The sequence below is a fragment of the Herpailurus yagouaroundi genome, unplaced genomic scaffold, assembly GCF_014898765.1.
Source record: "Herpailurus yagouaroundi ecotype Mexico unplaced genomic scaffold, PumYag 182, whole genome shotgun sequence".
Classification (NCBI taxonomy): domain Eukaryota; kingdom Metazoa; phylum Chordata; class Mammalia; order Carnivora; family Felidae; genus Herpailurus; species Herpailurus yagouaroundi.
Genome location: NW_024412413.1, coordinates 30,479,846 through 30,492,684, shown reverse-complemented (window position 1 = coordinate 30,492,684; position 12,839 = coordinate 30,479,846). Strand labels below are relative to the sequence as shown.

Here is a 12,839-nt window from a genome sequence, read left to right as displayed (position 1 = left end):
TGCAATAGGACAGTTATCTAAAGACACAAGGAAGCAAAAATATCAACAAAGACTTACAGAAACTCCCCTTTCTTACTTAATTTTACAAAGGGAACTTAATCCTAATACATGACACATATATAAAATCTAAGTTGACAAAATGGAAAACATCTCAGATCATGTCATAAATGTGGTACTTACAAATACTCAATAATTTACTAATAATTTTTACTAATGGAAAAATAATCACTTAAAGTTCAGTATTTCAACAAAGTTGTCGATTTATGTGAATAATTTATTATAAAAATCAACTAAGGGCAATTTGATTAATTTTGTTACCACAGAGTTCAGATAATTGCTATTGACAATTTGGATCATTTAATGAAAAAAAGGAACTCTAACAGTTATTGTGAAAAACTAACCTTTTCTAAAACCAAAACATTACACGCTCATAGACTGCAGAAATGATCTAATGTTGCTGCAAGGATTGAAGACCATGGGTAGAAGAGTTAAGGACAAGATACCCACTTTCGGTCTAGGGGCAAGGTCATGTGTATTAGAATATCGATTCCGTTGTAACACAACCACAACATTTCAAGTACATTACAGCATTTTCATTAACCAGATTTTCAAAATTTCAAGTAGAAAAAAGTAATTCCAAAATATGATGTTCTGATCAGTTCCAATATTCAAAAAGTTCAGTCCCCATTCAGAAACAGATAAACAGTATATTTATTAAATGAGTTAAGACAAATAAACTTTACAAATAGACAAATAATAAAAGGCTCAGTGGCTAAAATAGATGGTAAGCATCATTGAAAGAAATCAACACCATCACGGTATCTCAGTTGGCTTACACGTGTAAAAAGAAATTTTCAAAGAGCAATTTCACAGAAATGAAGCCAGTTTTTTTTTTCTTATAAACAAATCATCATTTCTTGGTTCAAAACTGACATCTGTTATGAAAATTACCATATCACATATTTGTAAGATGACAAGGAGTAACTCATCTTCAAAGTGCAAGTAAGTCTATTTACAACCACAAAAAAGGCAATGATGAGGAGAAAAGGAGTTTTAAAAAATATACAAAGATTAAAAACATTTGGGATGCAAAATTAAACAATTTTTTGGTTAGAGGATAAAAGAGAAAAAGTGATTGAATTACAGATGCTGATTTCAGCTATACATACTATATAATGGGATCCAAGATCTTGAACAGCTTGCTTGCATTTTTTTCTACTTACATAATGCTCTGGAAATTTCTGGTAGAAATTACAGTGTCTCAAAGAGAGAAATACACACTAAGCATGTCTTGCTACTAATTCATGGATGTCATAAGACCCGTTTATGGATTAGAGTTGGTGTAAAAAGCCATTGCCTTGAGTTGAAAAATGAATACTGTAAGAGCTCAATACAAATCCTCCAAAGCACATGCACGTCTAAATCTTTTGGTAATTACATTCATATTTAAGCATAACCAAAATAAAAAAGAAAACTAAAAACATTTCCCTTTTCTCTATTCCCTATGCCTTGTAGGCTCTCCAGTTGCTAGGGTCAATTTTTAGAGTTGAAAGGGTTCTTCGAGATAGTCTAGTCCACCACCCTCATTTAGGGTAAATGATTTTCCCAAGGTCATGCAGCACGTTAATGGCAAAACCAAGACTAGAAACCAGGCTGTGACTCCTAGCCTCGTATGCTTTCCAGCATATCATGCTACCTCTTTTTACAGTATGATTCACTATAAATACCTGATGAATAAATGTACAGTTACAAATGCTGACAGAGCCAATGTGTTTCTAAGACTTGCAGAGGATTACTGCAAAGGATTGATGGAGAGAAAAAGATTTTCCTCCACCCACCAAAAATATCAAGCACCGTCAAACTAAACGTTTCTTTGCTAGGTCAGCATGCTCAGATGTCGTAGTCCTCGTAAACTTTATGTCAGCCTGAGGATTGTATACCTGGTGAAATCTGGGCCCTAACACAACGCCAGTTCCTAAAAGGTAAAGACAGAGGCAAAAAAGGGGAGAAGGTAGACAAAAGAAACAAAGACTGAAAGAACCCAATTGGCTTAGAGATAGGCATTCATTCCAGTATATGGTTTACTGTTATATCTAAGTATGTATGTTTTAGGACCTTTTTCCACCTTTTCATATAAATCTCATTTTACCTAATTTGTTATTTGGCCACTTACAAATTAAAATAAATGTATCAAAGATAATGGTGATAATTATTATTTTCTTAGACTGTGAGACTATTTTAGACAAACTAAATTCTATGAAGAATATGTCAAATGGTGATTCTATTAGATTACCACTGGGGATCTATACCACAAGCGGTATTTCATGGGGCTGTTACCATCTTGAAATTCATTCCAATTGTGGTTAAAGAGAACAGACTGATGCACCATATATGCAGAATTAAGTAAAGAAGCTGCAATTTCTTTTTAAAAAAACATTGCCGTGTATTTATTTAATAAAAGGGCATATTTATGTTTACAAACAAGTTTCAAAAACAAAAGGAAAAACACGTATGCTTCCACCTGTTAACCTTTTTCAAAATGCCAACAGCCCTCATGCTGTATGAAGGTTTCTAAGGATTTATTAGAAAAATCAATACAGTTCACTCACAGTTCACCAAGACATCACTGAACTAACATGTTTAGACAAAAACAAAAAGGACTAAGGTTCTCTTGTAGTTTGATAGTTTGATTTAATTTGATTTGCCTGAAATAACAAAAGCATTTCAAGCATCTTTCATTATGTAGTTGATGTCCCACATTAAACAATCTACTAAATTCTGAACAAAGGTTATTAGCAAGTTTTCAAAAATTTTAAAAATTAAACAGTTGTTTCAAAACCATTAAGTAGTAAATGTATTTAAGAAACTAATTAGGACAGATGCCATAACTTCATCAAACACCACTGCTCATGTTTTTTTGTTTTGTTTTGTTTCGTTTTTTTGTTTTTTTTTTAAACAAAGCATTAGTGTTATCTATTTGGCTATTAGTATTAGCAATTTATCTACAATATTTAACAAGGTAAATTGTAGGCAAAAATTTAGTACAGTTTCAATAGAAACACCCCTTTTTGTTTTCCTGAAAATACAGCAGTATTTGAAGGACTAATTTTTCTCTGCATCAGTTATAAGGAAGCTTCCCATCTATGAACAGGAACAAAAAAAGTATCTACAAACCTTGTAAACAGATCTGTATCATTTATAAACATAAATAATCCAAATTATTAACAGCCAACAGCAGAAATTAAAGTATCAATTCAATGATCCAGGGTTTTGCTCGCTGTACCCTCCCCCTCTCCCATCAAGGACTGAGATAAACTAACGCTCTGCTAATACACTGTTCAGGACCATTCTTAGGTACTACTGATGATCCACAGGTCAGCATATGCTGAGTTTACTGTTTATCTGTCAGTTCGTTTCTCCCACCCCCCAAAAAGCACCCTCAGTCTGGCAGAAAGCTTTGCTTTTTTTTTTTTAAAAAAATAAATCTACATTCGTACAAGTGTGTCTTCTGTTGAAGTCCAAAGACAAGAATACGATCTTGTCCATCACAATATGTGAAAAGACCCAGTTTCAATTTGTTTCTTTACAATGCAGCTAGTGTGTTAACATTCAGCTTACAATCAGAGTGATGTTTCCAAACTATGTAGTGGGCTTCCTGGGGATGAAGAGGTAGCAGACTTGTTCATTTCTATTGTAAGGTGAATCCCGCTGTCAACAGCATTGTTATTTTTGTTGGGAGAGGGTGGAGGACTGGAGTTACGTTTTGTAGGAGCATCATCTTCAGCATCAGTGTCATCAATAAGGGGGATATGAGGCTCTGAATCTTCTATCCTAAACTCAGGATGTGTCATAAAGTTGTGAATCGAACTTCTTGATTCCGGTTTTTCTAACCCTTCGTATAAAGAACTACGAAATGCATTCACCACTCGAATCTGTAAATATCAGAAAACATAGAAAGATGTCAGTATGCTATTTGCTTAATTTAAAAATGGTTCATTTATGAGTTTGAATCCACAAACAGCTAGGTATGAGTGAATCATATTTGCATGTAATGCAGTGGGACTTGCAATACACTGTAAAAAAAAATGAATATTTTAGTAGGACACTACAGAACAACAAAACCACATACGCTAAGAATTAAGAGTTACAGAATTCAAAGTAATACTGACTGAGAAAATCTCATGGTCACTGGCTAAAAATTTAATAGCCATTTTATAGGACTTTTTTTCCCTAAGAAAACAAACACAAACAAACAAACAAAACAAAAACTTAATCATACACAAGCTTTAGCTGAGTTTTAAAATTAAAAAAAAAATGTAATTTTTTGAAAACAATTCAAGTAAGTTAAACAAAGTCAAGCACAGAGGGTTACTATTTATCATGCTAGGAATTAGGGGGTCACCGACTATGAAAAAGCCAAGCAAATATAAGCTGAATGCCACAATGAACTCACATCTACCCCACTAGTCCATTAATTAAAAAATAAAAATAAAGACAAAACCCAAATAAATATCTATAAAATGCCATTAAACAGCTATAAATATTTGAGTATATGCCATTTGTCTATAAAGCATTAGTATTTTTCTCTATAATAGATTAAAACATAAATCACTTTATATACTACAGTTCACTGGAAATAGATTTAAAACAAAACCAAAACCCTCTGGCATTCTTCTATAAACAACTCCGCAATAAGACACAAAACTTTTTGGTATTTTTGCCCCTAAACAAACAGCCCAACAATTCACCCTCCTTCTTAGAAGTCTGCTGTATACGCGAAAAGAGGTTAATGGGTAATTAACTTAAAAACACTGTTGCACTCACTGACATTAGGTCTCATTAACCCACGTCATACAGATTTTCAAAACAAAAAAAGGGACAAAATCCAAACAGTTGAGCATCTACTAAACATCAATCCAAATACAGTGTTTACTTTTGCATTGATTCTAATGAATCCTGTTTAGTAATGAAGACATCATTTACTCAAATGTTAAGAGAAATCACTAACATCAACCTTCATCAGAATCATCTCATATGACAATGATAATGAAAAAAATTAATGAATTTCTTCAAATGAACATTTGAATGTATTTTTAGAACAGGGAACAGGGGTGCCTGGGTGGCTCAGTTGGTTAAGTGCCTGACTTCAGTTCAGGTCATGATCTCACAGCTCGTGAATTCGAGCCCTGCATCAGGCTCTGTGCTGACACCTCAGAGACTGAAGCCTGCTTCAGATTCTGTGTGTCTCTCTCTCTGTCCCTCTCCCACTCATGCTCTGTCTCTCTCTCTCTCTCTCAAATATAAATAACCATTAAAAAAAAAAAAGTAACAGATTTATGTCCACTTCTTTTTTTAATTGTATATATCTAAGATGTACAAATTGATGATTTGATATACATATATACACTGTGAAATAATCATGATGGACAGTCAAGCTAATTAACATAATACATCCCTACACACTCTTATCATTTGTGTGTGTGTGTGTGTGTGTGTGTGTGTGTGTGTGTGTGTAAGAGTCTATCCTCTTAGCACATTTCAGGTATAGAAGTATTGTTACCTACGGTCACCATGCTATACATTACATCTCCAAAACTTACTGGTCTTACATAACTGAAACTTTGTACCCCTTGATAAACAGTTCCGTATCTCTCCCTACCCCTAACTGCCATTCTACTCTCCATTTCTATGCGTTTGACTATTTTAGACTCCCATTTCCAGGAATTTATCCAGAGGATTAAAATCAGGATCTTGAAGAGATACCTGCATTCCTATATTGCAGGATTATTTACAATAGGCAAGATACGGAAGCAACCTAAATGTCCACTGACGGTTGAACAGATAAAGAGAATGTGGCATATACATATAAGGAAATATTATTCAGCCTTGAAAAGGGAATTCTGTCATTTGTAACTACATATGCTAAGTTCTGATTAAAACATCATCTCTCCTCCCAGTTGTCTTCTCTCATTTACCAAGCCCTGTCTGCTGGAGGCGGCTTTACCTCTTGTTCATTTAGCTCTTATACACAGAAAGAAGATAGCATGGTAAAGTGAAGAATACAGAGGTGAAAGGTCTGGGTGTGAATTCCAGCTGGGCCACCTCCTAGCTGAGGGATGCTGGACAAACCCATTTCCTCAACTATAAAATGGGAAATAATAATGGCACCTACCTTACAGAGTTGTTACAGGAGATTAGTTAGTTAATACATGAACAAATTCAGAACAGTGTTAGCTCACAAGTAGCAATGTCGTATCAGGGCTTTTCAAACTTTAATGTGCATGCAAAGCACCTGCGGGTCTTGTTAAAATGCAGATCCTGATTCAGGAGGGGCTCTCAGTGGATCTGATATTTAATGTAAAGTCTGCAACACAACTCTACAGAAATATGGTAAAGATAGCACATCTAAGGTCATATGACACCCTCCAAATGAAGAGCCAGTTATTCAAAATTTTGCTGAATAAAAATGAATATATACCACCCGGAAGATGAATTTGTCTAGGAAGTTTAACATGAAGTTAATCACGCAGAAACAATTAGACAAATCCAGAACGTAGGATAAGGCAATTGGCCTTGTTTCTTCCAAAAGGTCAAGGTCATAAAAAAAAAAAAAAGAAAAAAAAAGGAGAGACAAAATGGATCAAAAATGCTATATACTATAGGACATTGCAGGGACAACTGGAGAAATCCGAATAGGACTGTACATGACACAATGGCCATCAATGTTAAAGTTCCTGGATGTGATAATACAGTATGATTACATAGCACACTTATTTTTAGGAGGTATATGCTAAAGTATTACAAGATGAAATGTCAGGATATCTGCCACTTACTTTCAAATGGTTCACAAAAAATGTATATACCAATATGTAGACAGATATATACTACTAATGTATAGACAGATAAAGCAGACATTATAAAGTATTAAGAGTAGTAAATTCAGGTGACGGTATTCATGTATTAATCTTTCCAATTATCTGTCAGTTTGAAGGTTTTCAAATATAAAATTTTGAGGGGTGGAGGTCCTTCAGGATAAAGTCTCATTTTGCATCCTTCTTACAAGATATACACAGACCCTAACCCCTACCTTCCATTCCAGTGTCATCTTAGCACCTGTCCCTGAGGCCCACTTTCCTCAACTGGCAAATTTCTATTAAGGGTCAGCTTGGGAGAATTTCTTTCAGGTAATTTTTCCTGACTTCCCAGGGTGGGTTAAGGACCCGGTTGTAATAGTCCATGTTTCGTTGCCATGTAGAAACACATTTGTTTCCTATACTAGATTGCAAAGTCTGGTGGTTCTAGCACACAGCCCTGGCATATGGTAGGCCTTCCACAAGTGTTTACAGATCACAACTAAAGAAACATGAATTAACAGTAGGGGATGAAAGGGCGAGTGGTAATAAGCCCTCAAAAGCCAGGATGATGTGAAATCCATAAATACAGGGAAGGAGGGATGCAACCAACACTAACTGTCCTAGGCATAATGCCAGGCAATTTACGTACACCATTTCATTTAGGTAGGTGCAGACCTGGGGTAATTTTTAAAAGCGAGTCCTGGGGCGCCTGGGTGGCGCAGTCGGTTAAGCGTCCGACTTCAGCCAGGTCACGATCTCACGGTCCGTGAGTTCGAGCCCCGCGTCAGGCTCTGGGCTGATGGCTCGGAGCCTGGAGCCTGTTTCCGATTCTGTGTCTCCCTCTCTCTCTGCCCCTCGCCCGTTCATGCTCTGTCTCTCTCTGTCCCAAAAATAAATAAACGTTGAAAAAAAAATTAAAAAAAAAACAAAAAAAAAGCGAGTCCTATCTGTGGATGTATGTAAATTTAACATCCTGTCTAACTTTACAGGGTGGTCTGTCCTTGGAGTACTTGGACAAGCCACTTAAACCTCAAGTCAGTTTTCACATCTGCAAAATGGGGATAGTTCCTGTTCTTCCTGTTTTCCAACACTGCCGAAAGTGACAAATGAAATTACTTAAGCAAACTGAACAAATAGGCACTGTGTAAACCGTCCTCCTTAAAATAGCACTCTTTTCTTCTTCAGCTCATCGCCTGTCTTTCTCGTTCTTCCTAGTCTTTAACTGGTGGAGGACCAAATGGAAAAGATAGGTCTCTGCCCAAATACGAGATTAAGCATAAGTTATTTTCAGCTGATTTTGGGGATGGGTTGAATGGTGGGGTGAGCTTTGTTTCTTTAGTGCCTCCAATATTCTTAGAATTCACCATGAAATCAAGACTCTAATGCATAGTAAAGATGATAGAGGTTAAAAGGCTTTTGGGGAATTTGCCATTTATTAAAAACCTGAAAGAAAATGCATTATTCTAGTCAATTAATGGAAATCATGACATGTAATGGTTTAAGAATTGATCAATGGTACACCTTCCTACTTCCTTGGAAAACTTAACGGAACATTTCTTACCCAGGATAAAATTTTCATTAAACTGATTATATATATAAAAAAAAAAAATACCCGTAAATGCCACAAAACTTTGAAGCTTATACAGGGACCCCTTCTCAAAAATAAACAAACAAGTAAATAAATTCAAAGCAATGCCACAAAGTCAGGACTAAGAAGGTAAACAACTGGCTGTATACTGAGATCTTTTCTTCAGGGTACTAACTTAACTTTGCAAACCGAACAAGATAAAAGTCAAAATGTTAGATTAATATTTAGCTTTAAAAATGTAAATTCTTGGGGCGCCTGGGTGGCGCAGTCGGTTAAGCGTCCGACTTCAGCCAGGTCACGATCTCGCGGTCCGTGAGTTCGAGCCCCGCGTCGGGCTCTGGGCTGATGGCTCAGAGCCTGGAGCCTGTTTCCGATTCTGTGTCTCCCTCTCTCTCTGCCCCTCCCCCGTTCATGCTCTGTCTCTGTCCCAAAAATGAATAAGCGTTGAAAGAGAAAAAAAAAATTTAAAAATGTAAATTCTTGGTTCTGTTAGAGCAGTTTCAAATCACATGCTTTTGGGAACCATGCAGTATGAACATGTTTAAAGGCATATACTCAAAAATTTATAGTAGTTTCACAAATTCTAAGCTACAATTTTATTCCCCATATTAACTATCAGAGTTAGCACAGAGACAAGCTCACAGATTTCATATCTAATCTTTGGTTGCAACTGTTCCACCTGTTAGCTAGCCCTCTAAGAAATAAAACAACAACAACGACAACACTTTGAGGTCTCAATCCACTTTACGAAAAGAAAGCTTTATGAAAAGCCTGAACAATGAATTTAAACATTAAGGAGAAAATGAGAAACGTTAGGTGTGTGAAGTAGGAAATGTTAATTTCATGCACTTAGGAACACACACTCACACCCCACAGTAGTAGAAGCAGTAGAAGAGGAAAACACTACATGTGTAGGGGTAGAAATATTTGTTACATCATGATGCTGGCTGGCGATGGAGGGTTGCCGCCTTAGAGCCCCCTGAATGGAACTTCCACTCTGGAAAGCATTCACTACATCCATCTGCAAGGAATCAGAGATTGTGACAGCTTGCTCAGCAAGAGAGAGAGAGAACAAGAGAAAGGACCATTCCATCTATCAACATATAAAAAGTAAAGAAAAAGGCACTTTTTACAGAGCAGATAAATAGGCAAGAGTAGCATTTTGAGATGAAGGGGGGAAAAAAGCTAGGAAAAAAGGAGCTGAGGGGCATATAGACACATTCCTTCACGATGAGTTAAAACTTTCACTCATTCCAGGCACCAGTATTATTTTTCAAAAGAATAAGTTTTGTGGGTTGGGAAGGCTAGAAAGGAAGTTAAGGAGGGCATTCAAACCTCCTCCCCAGGTCTAAAAGCCCTTGGCCCCCACTCCCATCACTGCTCCTACCTCTCTACCAGGCCCATACCTGCGTCTGGATTCTGTTCAGACCTCTAAACCACAAGATCTGGCCGCGCCGCAACTCCCTTTCAGCATGGTCAATCTCTTCCACGTCCTCTGCTAGCTCCTCCTCAGGTATTTCTTCCTTTTGTGTTCCATGACCAGCTTCTTTTAGGAATTTTAAGCGGCTAGTTGGAATTGTTGAAATAAGCTACAACACAGGGGAAAGAACTTAGAAATAAATCAAAACCGAGTAAAATTAAACCAATCAACTGTAATACAAAAGGCACGAAAAGTTGCGAGTGTGGCCAACTATCGTCACCGACGGAGCAATGAGATCCTGTCCATCAGGCTTTGTTTCTCAGAACCACAATAAAATGCTCTTTCCTTAGCTCCACAGAAGATTTAAGTTTGAAAAGTAAAAAGTTTTCCTGAGTGGAAATAACCTGATGATAGCTTTCTTATTTTAAGAAAGACTTTCAAGACAGTAAAATACACGGACATGCCCTGACCTATATATATTAAGTTCATATTAATTATATTGATTTCAAATAAAAGAAAAATGGCAAGTAGTCTTACTGGATGCAAAACAAGTTCATGTTTCATTAGGGCAGGGAAGAGTTCAATGAAAAGAAACATACCCAAATCAAAAAATCTTCGAGATTAAACTGAAAATAGTTTTTCTGTTTATTAAATGCATCTATTTTTACAAAATGAAGCTCTTTAAGATTGGATTAATACTGATTTATCATGACACCAACAGGAACAGATGCCCCAGGAAACACAAAGAGCATAAAAAATAGTAATAAGGATGTATTAACTTGTAAGTATTAATAGCCACTAAGTGCTTAAGGAAGTCTGGATTATCGGGGGGAAACAAGCATGCGGCCAAAATCAGAGCTGCTTGAAGAGCTTCTAGTCCAACCACCTCATTTCACAGAGGTGCCGGAACAGACTCAGACACATAAGACCTAAGGTCTCCTGACAACCAAAAGCAGTGCTCTTTCTACGGCAGCACACGTAAAATCAATAGACGACATCAACCAAAGCCAGCAACCGGTCCCTGTTGGGTATGTTGGCTGTACTGAACTTCCTCTTCCTGAAATGAGCCAGATGTTTTGGGAGGTTGTGGGGTTCTGTTTTGCCTATGAGGAACATTATGAAATAACTAAAAAGGTAATCAAAAAAGAAAGGAGGCCCAGGTATGGATTCTACTTATAAGAAGTCCTCTATTAATGAGTAATGCAACAGGAGTAAGAAGAGAAACCCCAGAACCTAGAAACATAATTAAGAAAAAGGTGAGATAAAGGCACATGAAGATTGAGTTAAGTTTCAGTAAAACCTGGATATTTACTTAGACTGACTTGCAGAACAATAAATTAGGTCACACAAGTTACACACCACAGCCTAATCGTTTATGGAAATGTTAGTACAGACTATCAGTTACTTTTACAGTAATGGTAACGGACTTAAAATGAACAGGGAACACACACCACTGCCACTTATCGTTTTTAAAAAAATGACAGGCATTTGTAAGCTGCTTATACCAAGGATGAAATAGATCTCATTTTTCAGGTATTGTATTTTATATGTATATTGTCAAAGCCAATCAATCCAAATAACTGAAAATGTCATTTTGTGGCCCATTTATCCAGGTACCATTATTTTTACAGAAGTATCCTCTAAATGAACTGAAATTCAAGCTTTTTCCTTAACTGTATTTTGGATTAAATTACATAACAAAATGATGAAAAGTCCAGTAAAAATATTTACTCTGACAATGCAAAAATAGGTCATAGAGCAAAAGATAGAGATATTAGCATCTAAACCAGTTATAAATACATTATCTTATTAATGGTTATAAACCTTGCTCTAACGAACAAATTAAAAAAAATAGGTAAGAAATTTAAAGTTTTATTATATTGACATAACCATAACAAACAATAATAACATATGAGAACAAATATTACATTTAAAAAACCCTCATGCCCCCAAATGCCCTTTCATGATCTAGAATGGCAACTACTTAGAATTAAGTAACAGAACTGATTAAAGAAAATACATACTGGAAATTAAAAAAAAAAAATCACTTCAGGTTTCAACATAAAATGATGAGCTTTTTACCTGGCCCCAGAGTAACGTTCCCATTCCTAGGAATATTGACCATAGCCACTGTTCTATTGAAAGTTCTGAACAACTGAAAGGTTTTCCACCAAACTGCACAATTATTATCTGGAGGAATAATCAAGAGTAAATTTATTTAAATCTTTTAAAATTTACATTTCATATACTTCAAAAATTACCCAAATTTGTATCCTTTAAAACTCAAGATGAGTAACGATTATTCTGATGGTGACAGCCATTATCATATTCACAGCTGAAAATAAGACAAATGAAAATAAATTAAAATCTCTCTGCTGAAAATTTTAAATGCATGTATATTTCATGTTTAAATTATGTTCAGTAAAAACTAAAAAAAAACCCAAAAAACTCCTAACCAGGAAAGATAACTTTACGCTATTTCTGGTATGATCGAAGTAACTATGTGCCCTTGTATTTAGTATAATTCTTTGCGTAATTTTAGTGTATTTTTGTGGAAAAGACCACAAACTATGAAAAGCGAACATAATATCCAATCTTGTTTTCCTCCTTCACAGCTGTTCATTCTTTGTTCACATTTAGATGTCAGGACAAACATGAATAGTAAGAGAGGACAAGCAACTTGCAAAGTTCCATGAAATACATGCTTATTTAGGTGGTGAATCCTCAGAAATTTGGTCTCCCTTATAAAGGGAGAGAAGTCTAATGATCTGCATGAATAAAATCCTTAATCCAGTGCTTATGCTGCTCTTATTTTAAAGGAATATTAAGAATTAAATATCAATATTCACCTTCTCGTGAGTCTGACAGGCTTCTCTTTCATATGGCAGTTAGTAGCTACCAAATATTGAAATTAAAAGGAATAAATTTGGTATTAACATTTTTAAATGTTTCAAGTTATGCATTCCATTCTTTATAG

The 12,839-nt window shown here is 35.8% G+C and overlaps 1 protein-coding gene across 4 annotated transcripts in view; it reads right to left on the bottom strand.

The window, feature by feature from the left end:
* Positions 1-687: 687 nt before the first annotated feature.
* ATP2B1 (ATPase plasma membrane Ca2+ transporting 1) overlaps positions 688-12,839 on the bottom strand; it is a 131,634-nt gene continuing 119,482 nt past the window's right edge. The window contains exons 19-22 of one of the 4 annotated variants that reach the window (XM_040491255.1): positions 11,945-12,052; positions 9,849-10,031; positions 9,377-9,463; positions 688-3,932 (exon numbers count right to left, since the gene is read on the bottom strand). In XM_040491255.1, the coding sequence (XP_040347189.1) occupies positions 3,621-3,932; positions 9,377-9,463; positions 9,849-10,031; positions 11,945-12,052 (690 nt within the window). In that variant the 3' untranslated portion in view covers positions 688-3,620. Of the gene's footprint in view, positions 3,933-9,311; positions 9,464-9,848; positions 10,032-11,944; positions 12,053-12,839 lie in introns of all 4 variants that reach the window. The other 3 variants (XM_040491257.1, XM_040491258.1, XM_040491256.1) reach the window with 3 other exon arrangements.